The sequence below is a fragment of the Eptatretus burgeri genome, chromosome 18 (genome assembly GCF_056783735.1).
Source record: "Eptatretus burgeri isolate ZD-2024b chromosome 18, Ebu_testis_v1, whole genome shotgun sequence".
NCBI lineage: Eukaryota > Metazoa > Chordata > Myxini > Myxiniformes > Myxinidae > Eptatretus > Eptatretus burgeri.
The window spans coordinates 9,575,058-9,589,158 of record NC_140978.1 but is presented as its reverse complement, the minus strand read 5'-3'; the positions used below and the strand labels follow the sequence as shown (position 1 = coordinate 9,589,158).

At 44.1% G+C, this 14,101-nt stretch overlaps 1 protein-coding gene across 1 annotated transcript in view; it reads right to left on the bottom strand.

The window, feature by feature from the left end:
• LOC147008560 (lipopolysaccharide-responsive and beige-like anchor protein) overlaps window positions 1-14,101 on the bottom strand; it is a 597,819-nt gene that overhangs the window by 582,004 nt on the left and 1,714 nt on the right. The window contains exon 2 of the mRNA XM_085864642.1: window positions 10,817-11,048. Within this exon, the coding sequence (XP_085720768.1) occupies window positions 10,817-11,048 (232 nt within the window). The remainder of the gene's footprint in view (window positions 1-10,816; window positions 11,049-14,101) is intronic.

Below are 14,101 nucleotides of genomic sequence, written 5' to 3'. Positions count from 1 at the left end.
GTGGAGGCATCATTGGTTAAACTCAGAAAAGCACAGCTGTAAAGAAGTGGATCCTGTCCCAACCAATACGCGCGGAAATCGCAAGGAAATGAGAGTCCATGGCGAGTATCCACGACGAGCCCCGAACGAGAAAGGATTTGGATGTGTCGAGCTCGAAGAAGAACGAAGCAGTGGTGGTACAAGTGATGGACACAGTACTTCAAATGATTAACCCTTTCTCCGGCGCTCACCTTGAACTCGTCAATATTAGTTCAGGTGTCATCGCACCGCCAGCCACTTCCGCGGACTTCATGAACGCGTATGTCAAGGGAGAGAATGCTGTTGTGTAATTCATGCATGATCGGCTTCTCTCAGGTGAGATCCCATTCTTCAGTCCGATTTCGAAGGCCAAATTGGCAACTTTCTCGAAGGCGTGAGGCAAGTCGGCGACTCCCCACCAGCAGACGCCGAAGGTTGAAATTGCGAATGAACGTCGTCTTTTCACACGACTGCTGCTGATTGGAGAGAAAAACAATGTAACACTCCACAATCTGCTCGCATACCCACTAGCGAACGTATCTTTCCCGCTGACATCCGGTGATGGTTCGATTGCTAAGACGGACAAAGGCAAACTCCGCAACCATATACTGAAACTGTGGCCCGATTGCCGTGTGGACGCTCGGCCTATCCAAGGTGCAACAATTGTGGATGGAATGGCAGTTATTCAGGCGATAAAAGATGGTTCACTTCCTAACACTTTCGGCAAACTGGAAGAGATGGTGCTGAACATCGTAGTGGCCAAAGCACGACATAACCAATCTTCGAGACTGGACGTGGTGTTTGATACTTACCCAAGTATCAGCATCAAGTGCCTGGAGCACGCCAGACGAGCGGGCAGGGCGGGCGATCTTCAGGTGCGAACCATCTACGGACGTGATCAAGCCCTTCCAAAACAGTGGACCAATTATCTCCTGAGCGGAGCCAACAAGGAGGCGTTGATAGAGTTCATCGTCGAATCGTGGACGAGAAACATCTCTCCATCAAAACTGGGTGACATGCTGTTGTACGTTAGTCCTGCCGGCAAATATGAGAAAATCAAGGCGTTGAATGGTGTCCTGACTGTGTCGTCAGTACCTGAACTTGAATGTGACCATGAGGAAGCTGACACGAAGCTCCTGCTACATGCCGCTCACGCGGGACAGAATGAAGAGCCGGTGCGCATAGAGAGTTTCGACACCGATGTGTTTGTGTTGGCATTGGCTCACTCGAAGTCGATTCGGGCGCGAAATTTCCATCTGGTCACAGGAAGTCCCAAGGAGATTATCATTGTTGACATTAGGAAGCTGAGTAATGCCCTGGAAAGTTCTGTTTGCGATGCGTTGATAGGTATGCACCATTTCACAGGGAGTGATACCACCAGTGCATTCCACGGTAAGGGCAAAAACAAGGCCATTTGACTTGATGATGAAGAGTCCCCATCTCATCACCTGTTTCGGGAGCATTGGTCAAGAATTCACGCTACATCAGAACATCATTCACAACCTGGAACAATTTGTCTGCGCCATGTACAATAAGCCGACCATGAAGAGTGTAGATGAGACTCGCTACAAGCTATTCTGCAGCCAGTCGCTGGGAGAACAGAAGTTGCCGCCTACAAGTGACGCTCTGATGCTGCATACAGCATTGCAAAAGAGTGAACGATCAGTTTGCGATCCACCACCGCGTGACTGAGAGGTTTATAGAAGCCCCTTCTCCTACATTTCACGGATGGGTGGAACGCAACGGAGCACTGATTGTTCACTGGCTGACCAAGCCACCAGCGCCAAAGGAACTGTTAGAGGCGACGAAATGTAATTGCAAGAAGACGAAATGAGAGACCAATCAGTGTTCTTGCCGGTCAAAAGGACTGTCCTGCACAGAGTGCTGTGGGTGTCAAAACTGCGCCAACGATGAACAGACCCATGCAGAAATGGAACTTATCTAATATATCATTTCCGAGTTTGTGGTTTCGTGTCGCGCTATCTTCGACTTTGTTCTGCGCTCGAGTAACGTGATATTCGGCTTACATTATCTCAAAGACCATACGAGGTGCATGGTACAAAAAAAGTAAATAAAATGGTTCTGAAACAGTGAAATCGTATTCCACTTACTGCATTAAAGTAAAATTACTACTGATACTCTGCATCAGTTCTTTTCTCAAACACACCCACCCCAACATGTCGCGCAGAGCGTGGGTTATGCTAGTGCATGATGAAAGCAGAACTGACGATGATTCCGACGACGAACTGTGAATGCGGGTGTCACACTGCTTTTGCTGTGGTGATCTACTACACAGTAGTATTCAGGTTGGTTAACATGTAATAGTGGACTTGAGTTTTGTAATAGCAGCAGTCAAGAACCTAGTTCAGCAACCGCTTCAGAGCAAGAAATACTGGAGTTCTAAGACAGTAATCCTCTTGTGGCAGTTCTACTTTTCATCAGGCCGAGTCGCGCAGTCTCTTTGTCTTTGATTTAATCCGTAATAGCCAATGTAACTGTCTTTAATAGGTGCTGTAACTGCCTTTAATAGTCAATGTAACTACGTTTAATAGCCAGTGTGGCTGCCTTTCAAGCAAAAAGTTGCCTTGGTCAACTCGAAGGCCTGTCTGGTCGGTCCAGACGTTTTCGGCCGATAAAAATATGTAACTGCTTCGGTTTACGACCTTTAATTATAAACATCTTTAATAATAGTGAATAGGGCTCTGTATAAACATATTGTATCACATTAAGACCTCACAAGAGTTTTCTTTAACATACATATCAGTCTAACCTTGATTCTTCATTTCCATGTCAAAATCGTGCTTTAATGTTCGGTGTATCTTTAATTGCCAGAAATGACCAATTGTGCCACATCCTCGACGTAGAAATAAGTGCATTTGGACTCGGCGTCTAAAATTCTTTGAGTATGCCAAATTTCATTCAGATTGGTGATCTGCACAACGAAAATCATTTTCTGAAGGTAATAGCGAGTACCTCCACATGGTCTAATAAGGGGAAAAGAACAGTTTAAGAAAACTGTGGGCCCACTGAGAAATAGCACAGGAAGATTGGTTTGTGATGAAAGTGAGATGGCCATCTTATGAAAGGCCCATTTTGCTTTAACATTTACACACAATCAGGGGAAATTACGAATAGCTGGGACTATCGAACTTGGGAGTGAGGAGATGCTTTTAGAGGAGTTCCAGGTAGGAGCACAGGAAGTTAAGAAGCAGCGAGGAAAGCTAAGATAAGATAAAGCTTCTGGGTCAGATAATGTACATCCAAGATGAATGAGGGTAGTGGCAGCAGAGCAGATAAGAGAGATGTTAAACAATATCTTTAATAACTCATTGGAGTCAGGATTGGTACCAGAGGGATTGGAGGACAGCAAACGTAAAACCATTATTTTAAAAATAATCCAGAGAGGAATTGGGGAAATATAAAGTAGAGTTTGACTTCAGTTATGAGGAAGGTGTTGGAAACATTAAATAAGGATTGGTGTTGGCTTTGTGGTTAGGGCAGTGGCTTGGGATCCTCGGGTCCCGAGTTCAAGCCCCATTGGCTGCCGAGTTAACACCAGGGAGTTGACTCAGACCGTCATCCTTCCGAGGTCGGCAAAATGAGTACCAGTGTTGCAGCCAAAAGGCTGCACACGAAGGGATGAGGTATTGACTGATTTATTAAATCTGGTATTGATGTGGTGCAGGCATGATGGGCCGAATGGCCTCCTCCTGTGCAAAAATTTCCTTGTAATGATCAGATGGGGAACCATTTCAATAAATACAAACAAATTAAAGGTAGTCAGCATGGGTTTACAAAAGGTAGGTCTAGTCGAACAAATCTTTTAGAGTTCTACGAAGCAGTTTCTGATGGATGAGGGAATGGCAGTGGACATAGTATATCTGGACTTTTTTTGATAATGGGGTAAAGAGTAAGCTTTCCAAATTTGCTGATGACACCAAGCTTGGAGGTAAGGTGGAGAGCAGAGGGGCTGGTGATCAGATTCAGGAAAGAATTGATACTTGCATAGATTGGGCAAAGGATTGGCAGATGGAATTTAACCTGAGCAAGTATAAGGTGTTGGGGATGGGGACGAACAATGAAAATAGAGATTACAAGATGCAAGGGGTAATTTTGGAGCATGTCATGCATCTATGTGGGTTCAGCCATGGGGTGGTGTGTGGTCGATGTGCGTTTCTCATCCAAGAACCAACCGCCTTTTCCAACTCCCCCCCCCCCCCCCCCGAGGAAAAAAAAAAAAACTACAGCACCAAAAAAAAATTTCATTACTCTTTTTTAATATAAATTTGTCTGGTGTTGATGTGGTGCAGACCTCCTCCTGCATCTATATTCCTTATGTAGTCTTGTGTATATCCAACACAAGAGGAGGAGGCCATTTGGCTAATTGTGCCTGCACTATACCAACACGAGCAGTGCATTCCATTAACAAGCAGCCTTCTATCACTTGCCAAGCAGCTTGGTTGATTCAGAACGCTCAAACAAGCATTCCAATGCAATGGAGTGCTCGGCGCCGCTCAACAACATGGCTTTCTCCATGTAGCAATGTTATCGTGGTACTCGAGCAAATGCTCTCTGGGTCATCGTTTTCAATTTTTCTCGAGCCTCTCGAGACCACAACTTCCCCAAACACATTTATTGTGTTAGCAGCAGCTACAGAGTACGAGGAACAGGGAAAGAAAGATAAACAAGAGCAAGAATTGCTTTGCAATACACGTGTCCCCTATCGATGTGATATTTTTCTAAGTCCAAAAAGGGCAGAACTGAAAATTTGACAAAACGCCCTGAAACTCAAACTTGTTCTATAACTTATCATAATAAAGCCATGTGCCAAGTATTAGTTGAATATGTTAAAGGGTATGGGGAAAAAAAAAAAAAAAAAAAACATAAAAAATAAAAAATAAAAATTCTGAAAAAAAAAAAAACACACAGGTGTGACGGACAGACGGACAAACGAAGAGCAAACCTATAGTCCCTCCGGTGAAACCGGTAGGATACTAATAAATGGGGAGTAAGAAGGAGGAGGCCCTGCCAAGATTATATATGGACCCAAACACCGTGCACTTTGGGGAAGGCGGTGGTTTGCATGTTTGTAGATCTTGAAGAATTAGGATGAAAAGTATAAGCAACAATAAGAGTATGAAATGAACATTTTGAGCGAAATAATAAACTTTGGCACCAAGGAAAAGCTCAAAATTAAAAGTTCCCCCTTTTATTAGTCTAACAATTTCAAAGAAACGTGGCAAAGGTGGTCGGATTAAATGCTCAGAATGCACCACATCAAAGAGTATCCATAATAAACAATTTGCAGGGGCAAGACTTGCCCGGTCATCACTATTGTCTCCGCAATTTGCACTTGCAATTCCAACCCACCGCCAACTTTTAAGTACTTGAATGATAAAACAAAAAAAATAAAAAAAATAAAAAAAATAAAAAAAACTTTTAAAGAAGCAGTAAGTACTTGCAAGCATACCTGCACAACGAAACTGTTGGAGAACTTCCTGATCAAGTCATCCAAAGAGATAATATGTTGCAGTGTATATTAAAGCGAGAAGGGCACTCTTCGATGTCACCAGATATGCCTCCACTCACATTATACATACTTGTACCAAGTTTGATTTAAATCCCTGAACCCAGATTCAAAATATTAAATAATTCTGGCTGCCAGACCATGTGTCTGATCAGGTTGAAATTTAAAACATATATTCCCCATGACTACTAGATCATAATTGTAAACTTTCACGTCGATGGATGAAGCAGTTCAAGAGAAATATTTTTTTTTTAAATAAATATTTACATTCGTTCCAATATAGCTGCCAGACTGTGATTGATTAATTACTTGTGAACACACTGGTATCTCCTTGGCTTGTGGAACATGTGGGTGAAGTTCCCCTCTATCTGTCAAGCCGTTCTGGAGAAGAAGATTTTTAAAGGTATATTCTTTTCTTTGTTTAATCATAGCTGCCAAACCATGTGACCTATGACATCATAGATGGAGAACTTTTTATTCATCATGTATCAGCAAGTTTCAGGATCCAGATAATAGTTGTAATGTTTTGCCTCAATCTGTTCAGCCATTTCGGAGAAGACTTTTGAAGGTTTTCATGTTTAAAAAAAATGGCTGCCGAACCATGTGACCGATGACGTCAAATTGTTTCTCACATACAATTTTCATACTGATCGGATAAAGCGTTCGAGTATGCAATAATGACATCATAACGAAGCCACCTATGATACCATAACAAAAGTAAATCACACCTATTTCCCATGGGGAGTACTTGCCTTGTGCCAAGTTTCAATTTTTTCCCATGGAGCAGTTTCAGAGATCCAATTTTTTTTTTCCTGTTTTCCAACATGGCGACCAGACCACGTGACCTACAACGTCATAGTTATCATTAAAACATTCTACCCGAGTAGTCGCATCTACAGTGAAAATTTTGGGTCAATCGGATAAGCGGTTGCAGAGAGAATGGAGAAAATTAGCACGGATGTACATCCGACTAACCCGAAAACACAATGCCTCCGGCGACTTCATCAGCAGAGGCCTAAGCGATATGGGCCCATGAAAGGCCGAAGATGGTGCATTCTACCTAAACCTTCAAGCTCAATATGGATGGAAGGTCATATCTGACTTGTCGATGCACAGGATAAGTATAAAATGATGATATTTACTATTAATCGTGTTTGGGAGGAAGTCACACCAGCAACAGCAGGTTAAAAGTGCCCGGCGAGAATAACCGAAAGCGTGTTCATACGTCATTTCGAAAGTCCCGTATTATCTGGATCCCGCAGAAACATTTAATGCTGGTCACCTGCCAAATCTGCCAATCACCTTGTCAGTTAAAAGCTCGATGTATTGGCCAGTAAGTGTTAGTTGTGGTATTTGTGGATAAGCATTAGTAAATGCCTATGAAGAACAATTAAAATTGATGGTTACATGTTATAAGTTGTTGTAGCACGCATCGGTGAATTGAATTATAAACCGCTTGATGTAATGAGCTAATTTTGACTGTGGATGGAAGTATATTGTTACGGTTGTGGAAATTCGCAAACCACCATTCAGGTCCCATAGGTGAGATATCTCTGGAAGTACATGTGTAGTTAGCCCCAAACCCGTTGTTTAGAGGGAATAAATGTGATTCATTCAGGCTGCGACGCTTTGAGATAGCCGTTTTTCTGTTCTATCTTTATTTTGAACCAACCGCCATCACACAACAACCACCAACCACAATGCCGCTTCACAACAACAACGCCAACAGCCACGACCTTTACCTTCACAACTCGCTCCCGCAAACATCGCATCACCGCCATTCCAAATGGCACCATGGCCATCGGCCACCGCCGGAAACCCTCCACCACCTTCGCCTCTCTCCTTCTGCGGCCATTCCCGCACCACCTGTGAGCACCAAGCGTCGGGCTGTCCTAGGCTCGTACAAGATACGTGCCGAGCCGCGAGTGCAAAATGCGGCCTTTCCGAGGAGAATTCGGATCAGGAATGCTACACGCCCACTTCTGATCCATCCAATCAGCAAGCGCGGGGCGGCTTGGCCCCGCCTCCAGGCGCGTCAGTGTGGAATCGAGATATGCAAATTCTAGGATCAGGGGAGATTCACGCCCCTTTTCCTCCGTCCAATGGGCGAGCGTGGCTCCGCCCCCGAACTCATCCTGATCCGGAAATTTGCATATGGGTTCTCCTGCCGGCCTATAAAACGCCGAGCAGAAAAGCGAAGAGAGTTTTGGGGCAGAGAGAAAGAAGAGTTGTTGCGCAAGAGTTGTTGTTGCGAGGCAGTCAAGGCGGGTTGGAGCGCGGAGTGGAGTCGGGAGGCGAGGGCGTCCAGGTGGTTTTCTGCAGTCGGCCGAGGAGAATTAGGGGAAGAGTCCGAGGAGCTCGGGTCCGAGGCGAGGAGGTCGCGGTGGAATCGCTCGTCACGGGACCCAAGCAAGCCAGCTATACTCTTTCCCCAGAGCATCAACAATTCCCCCTTTCCCCCGTGCTGAGATAGTGCGAAAACGGGGCCCCGTTCCCACCCCACTCCAAGCGGTGCCAACGAAACCCGCGAAGGAGCACGAAGTCGGGGCACCGCCGCGCTGCCACATTTGCAGCTTATCATGAAGACGCGGGTAGGACCCACCCGGTCTCGCGGACCTGACCGCTCCTTCAGGTCCCGCCTGCCCCCTTGCCTATGAGGGTGGCTTTCTTTTCCTTTGCTTTTGAACGTGTGTGTGTGTGTCGGCGCCGTCTGTGAAGTAAAACTGTTTAAGTGTTGCCGTGTGTCGGTCTTAGTCGGTAGTATCTCTGCGTCATTGTTTCTTTTGTTGCAATTGCTTTATGTGCATTCTGTTTGGCTGTATATGTGTGCTCTCCGTGTGCCGCGGAATAAATGTGCATTATGTTGAACTGTTTTCCCGTTTCGCTTCGTCTTTTCTTTAATTGAATCTCCATCTTGCTTCACGTAATGGGTTCATCGTGGGCTTAATACGCCCGATAATTAATTGGAACCGTCGAGGCAGACGATAACACCGCTCGGTTATCCCGATAGTACGGAACGGATCGCTTAAGCGGCCCGTGTCCGGAGTCGACCTGCGGCGAGGTGCGATCGCCCGGTCTACCATCCGCGTGGGTACTTGTGTAGGTCGAGTTTGGCGAACAACCCTATCCCACGCGGGTGGCCGATTGGCACGATCGTGGTGAGGCCGAAAGGCCCATCCGTGACTAGCTCCCGGCGTTAGTCCGAGAGGGTCACGACAGAATTGTCAGTCCGGTGGGCGACGTGCCGCGATTCGAGTCACGTGGCCGTTCACACGCCGGCGGGCGCGAATTTGCAACAATATTGTATTGTAAACTGCCTGGTGAGATTCGTGAACATGCTACAACGTTCTGAGACGAAGGTTCCAGAATAGACGAGAATCACATTTTCTGGAAGGCACAGGGTCATTTAGTGTTACTACATAAACCTGTGAGAGGGAAGTGTAGAGAGAATGGAGACATGTAATGATACGCATGTTTTGATGGTCCCCATGCTCGATTGAACTCGGATGAGTGAACGAGGTGTTAATGTCCAGAGTGGTTGTTAACATGTGGAGTCGATTATAATCAGGTTTATTAAAACTCATGAAGATTGCGAATCAGGAAAGGATTCCTTTGAGCTCTTCAATCATCCTCAATGGACCAGCGCACGAAAGAGAACAACGTGACGTGAGTCGATCGTTGGACAGCCCCACAGGATGCAGCAAGGACACAGAGTGAGAATGACGCGACAGGACTCGATCGTTCAACAACCCCGGAGGACGAGGTGAGCATGCGCGAGTTGAGCCTGCAGGACAGGGACACTTGGCGGAAACAACTTAACGCAGGAATCTGAGTTGGGCATTGTATGTGATGCTGAACTTCCTCATTTGACTTCTTTGTATCTTCTTAAAATACAAGTTTCAAAAACATTACGCTGTTGATGTGGTAACTGTAACTTCACTCAGAAGTCACAGACCCCAACTGACAAAGATCCATTTGATTGGTAACTGATCTGTACGTTCGTTCATACTCGTGAAGCGCAAACCTTCAATTGCAGGGAAGGAAACCCCCAGGTGCATACCGACACACCTTTTAAAAGTTGCTGGCGCTTAACAACCAGATCCTTAACACACACAAGAAAATGCTTGCACCTTTAGTGTTCCATCCAACACAACAGTGCACATATTGATGCCTTGCCTGCAAAACACCAGGATGTCGGTCTGTAGTTAAATTAGGATTAATTAGGATGTCGGTCTGTAGGAATTTAACCAGGACTCGACAGTTCAAACTCAAGTAAGCTACCTCGAAGCAATTGGACCGATGGGATAACTGAAAAAAAAATTCTGCTTTGAATGAGTAGGTCTCATGTCCATCGCTCACTTATGGTGAGCGACAGACTCCTGAAACACACTCAGGGCATCAAAGAACCGCAACCTACCAAACGACCGATAACATTACACCATTCATGATGTTTCCATCGATGGACTCAACGACTCACACTAGACCAGAATGTGACCGACAGACAAACATGCATGTACACACATGTAAACACAACTCTGTGCTCTCCTGTCAGTCTCTATTCAAGGTGACACTTCAGGTGGTGCACTTCATCATTTGCAAGTTATTTATCAAAGGTGATTTTGCAAACCCATTTATGCACAGCCGTTAATGCAGGTAAACACTGCTTTTGAGATCCATGGCCGATCATATGAAATTACAAGGAAACAAACATGGAGGTGTCACTGGACAGTGTGGCTTGGCAAGCAAAGAAAATAAAAGCAAATCTCTGATCGTCCGAAAGGGTTCATTTTTTGGCATTTTGAAAAAAAGTTATCCGATTTTGGAATCTTACACTGCATGTTAAAGACTAAATCAAATTGGGAAAGAAAGCCACTTCCAGAAAACAGAGCAGTATACATTTTGTCACAAGAGTATTAATATCGACTTGCATTTCCAGTCTTTCAAAAAGCTTGGCCTCGGGCAGTGCATGCAAGTGGAATAATTAGCCGCCTGGATTCTTACATTTTTGAGAGAAGGTGGACGGCAGGAGGATGCAAATGGAAATATTTCACAGAAAGGGGAAGTAATGTCTTCTTGCTAAAAATGTGGGGGGGGGGGTCTGAATACCCCGCAACTGCCAATGGTGATTCTGTGCTTACATCACGCAAACAAAATAGTCCATGACATCCCAAACAAAGCCCAAAAAAAGAAGATTAAAAAAAATAAACAATTATGAGGCCCTGTTCCGAAAGAGACCAGAGGGATCATCATCTTCCTGGTTTTTTTTCTTACCAGCAGTTACATCATCTTGAGCCTGCAGTCTTTCCAGGAGCAAGGCGATCAGGCTCGCCTCCGTAGAGATATGCAGGTTTTGCAAGCTCTTCCGAAGTAGGGCCGAGAACAGCCCAAACAACTGTGCACGACACTCATCCTCGCACAAGTCGAGCATCTCCACCAGACAGCGGAGACTCTCTGGATCAGCCACCACAAAGTTTGCCTCCAAATCGAATTGTCCCATCACGAGCTGAGAAATAATGCAGAAGTTAAGGATGTCTTCGAGGTTTTTCTCAACTATTTGCTTAACCACCACTCATCACTCCCGTCATGAATCGTATGAATGTCCTGTTGATTTTCATGGTTTATACTAGAATCGAGAGACTAGTTTCAATCTCAAGATAATTCAATGAAACTGTAAACTAGAAACATTAATGGTACTTTAAGGGGTAATAAACGTGCCATCACAGAGCTCACAAGTACCCATAAAGTATTAAACCCCTCCATTCAACCACAACATGACATCTTGATCTCAAATTCCAGAATTTTATGAAAGAGGAATGGGTCATTACTTATGTCAATGAACAAAGTAAAAAAAAAAAAAAAAAAAAACATTGTGTTCTTCCATCAAACACGAACAGCATGCACACACGCACACACGGAGGTGGATACTTTCAGACCTAGTATGTCTCTGTTCCATCTCCTGAAGCCCACCCATGTGTGGACATAGAAACCAACAACAGCAACTTGTACGTACACACAGACCCACACATATACACACATGTAGCAAGGTTATCCAAGATCCAATCCAACAGCACATCCCATTGGAGAATGCACAAGTTCTGTGAGGTTAAGTTGCAAGTCACTTATAGTCGATACAACACCAACTGCTATGGCACACAAATGTGTCACCAACCCAATCAAAAACAGTCGGACGTTTCCATGAAGTTACAGCTCACAGCTCGGATATATAAACAATTATTTCGTGTGTGTTAACCAATTTATTTCCACAATGTCAACGGAGAAAATAATTAGAGAAATGCATTAAAACTCAACACAAAACAACACCTAATTATTCAACCCAATGTACCCCATATGCAGCCCTCAACATGAGCCAACAGGACGTGAACAAAGTCAAGGGAACAAAATTGCTCCCTTGGACATTTGGCCATTAATCACAGAGTGCAGGCTCCAAGTGTGGGAAACCAGGGCCATGCGCTCGATACGATCAGCTGGAGCTTTATCCGGTCACACCATACACTCTGCCATAACCACAGCCACAAAGGCAGATGGAGGTGACCCCAGGGCCTGAACAAACATCCACAGCTACAGCCACAGCCACACCTACAGCTACAGCCTGCGTCTCAGAAAACCCTCTGGGTGATGACCACACCATCTACTGTAAATGGATGAAGTGTGTGTTTGTGTGTGAGGCATGCTTCTTGTGTCTTAATTACGTACGTATAGTTATTAATTATGTACTATAGGAATGTAACTTTTGACCCTACAGACTGCTGAGACACCTTCGACCTTTGAAGACCCTTTAAGACCCCCAAAAGACCTCCAATTATTACCCTCACCAAAGGAGAGGGTATCGCAGTTGGGGTCGTTTGTTTGTTACTTGCAAAATCGAATATTTTTCAAGTTTATTGGTTAGTCGATTTTGTCTGTCTGTCTGTCTGTCTGTCTGTCTGTCTGTCTGTCTGTCTGTCTGTCTGTCTGTCTGTCTGTCTGTCTGTCTGTCTGTCTGTCTGTCTGTCTGTCTGTCTGTCTGTCTGTCTGTCTGTCTGTCTGTCTGTCTGTCTGTCTGTCGCCTGCAGGTCACAATTTTAAACCGATCTTCACGAAACTCCACCACATGGTAGAGTCTGTCATAAGGAAGAAGCCTATTGTTTTTGAGGTCAAAAGGTCAACATCGGACAAATGTCAACAATTTGTCAACATCGGACAAATGTCTGATTGACTTGAAATTTGAAAAGGAGTTGCATATTTGATCATTGAATTCAACCACCAATTATTTTTTTAGGTCAAATTTATTTTATGGATTTTGCAAGTGTCGTGCTCCGCACGACGTCTTCTTGTTTTTTTGTTTGTTTATTTGTCCGCACAGAACTTGTGTTTTTCTCAGCAACCGCTTGTCGGATTGAGTCGAAATTTTCACCATTGGTGCGACTACTCAGGTAGAATGTTTAAATAATTATGACATCATAGGTCACATGGTGCAGCAACGATGTTGGAAAAACAGAAAAAACTTTGGACCTCTGTTTCTCTGAAACTGCACCAAGGAAAAAATTGAAACTTGGCACATAAAAAATACTCCCCATGGGGAAGGAAGTGCGATTATTTTATTAAGGCATAGGTGCCTTTATGGCGTCATAAGTGCATATGTAGAACGCTACATCTGATCAGTATGAAAATTTTTGAAGCTCAGAGGGATAAAATGATCCACAGGACAAAAAATATTGATGACGTAATCAGTCACGTGATTCGGCAGCCATATTGGTTTTTTTTTGTTGGTTATTTTTTGTTTTTTAACCTTCAAAAATCTTCTCTGAAGTTGCTGAATAGATCGAGGCGCAACTTTACACGTGTGACCACCTATCCATGAGGTATAAAAGATTCACACAAATGTCATAGGTCACATGGTTTGGCAACCATATTGGATCTACCCAAAAACCAAGAAAAATCTTCTCCAGAACGGCTGAACAGATCAAGGAGAAACTTCACAAAAATGTTCCCTAAGGGATGGGTGTACAAGTTTGTTCAGGAATAATTGATAGGTCACAGGTTTGGCACCCATACTGAATTGAAGTAAAATATTAAATGTTTTCTCTGGAACTGCTCAATCTGTAAATGTGAAACTTCACATTTATGATCTCGTGATGGGGAATATATTTTTTAAATTTCAACTTAATCGGACACATGGTCTGGCAGCCAGAATTATTTAATAATTTGATCTGGGTTCTTTTATTTATTTATTTTTTGGGAATAAGGCTCCTTATATGTGCCTGGATGTGTTTGAGGGTGGAGTAGCAGCAGCTGAAATGTGAATCCTATCCAGGTTCCTCCTGATGACTTCATCTTTGCTTTTTGCTTGTTCGGGTTCCTGATTCCAATGCAGGACTGAACTTATTTGGTCTTCCATTGGATTTATTTTAAATCCATTCTATATTTAATTGAATAATAATGAAAAACGTCACGAGTCAGGGTCAGGTGTCCGATCAAAGCGGGATGTCTTCGTACCCGGTCATCACTACCAGCAGTTCTAATTATGTCTCTTATTAATTACATAACACACCAGAA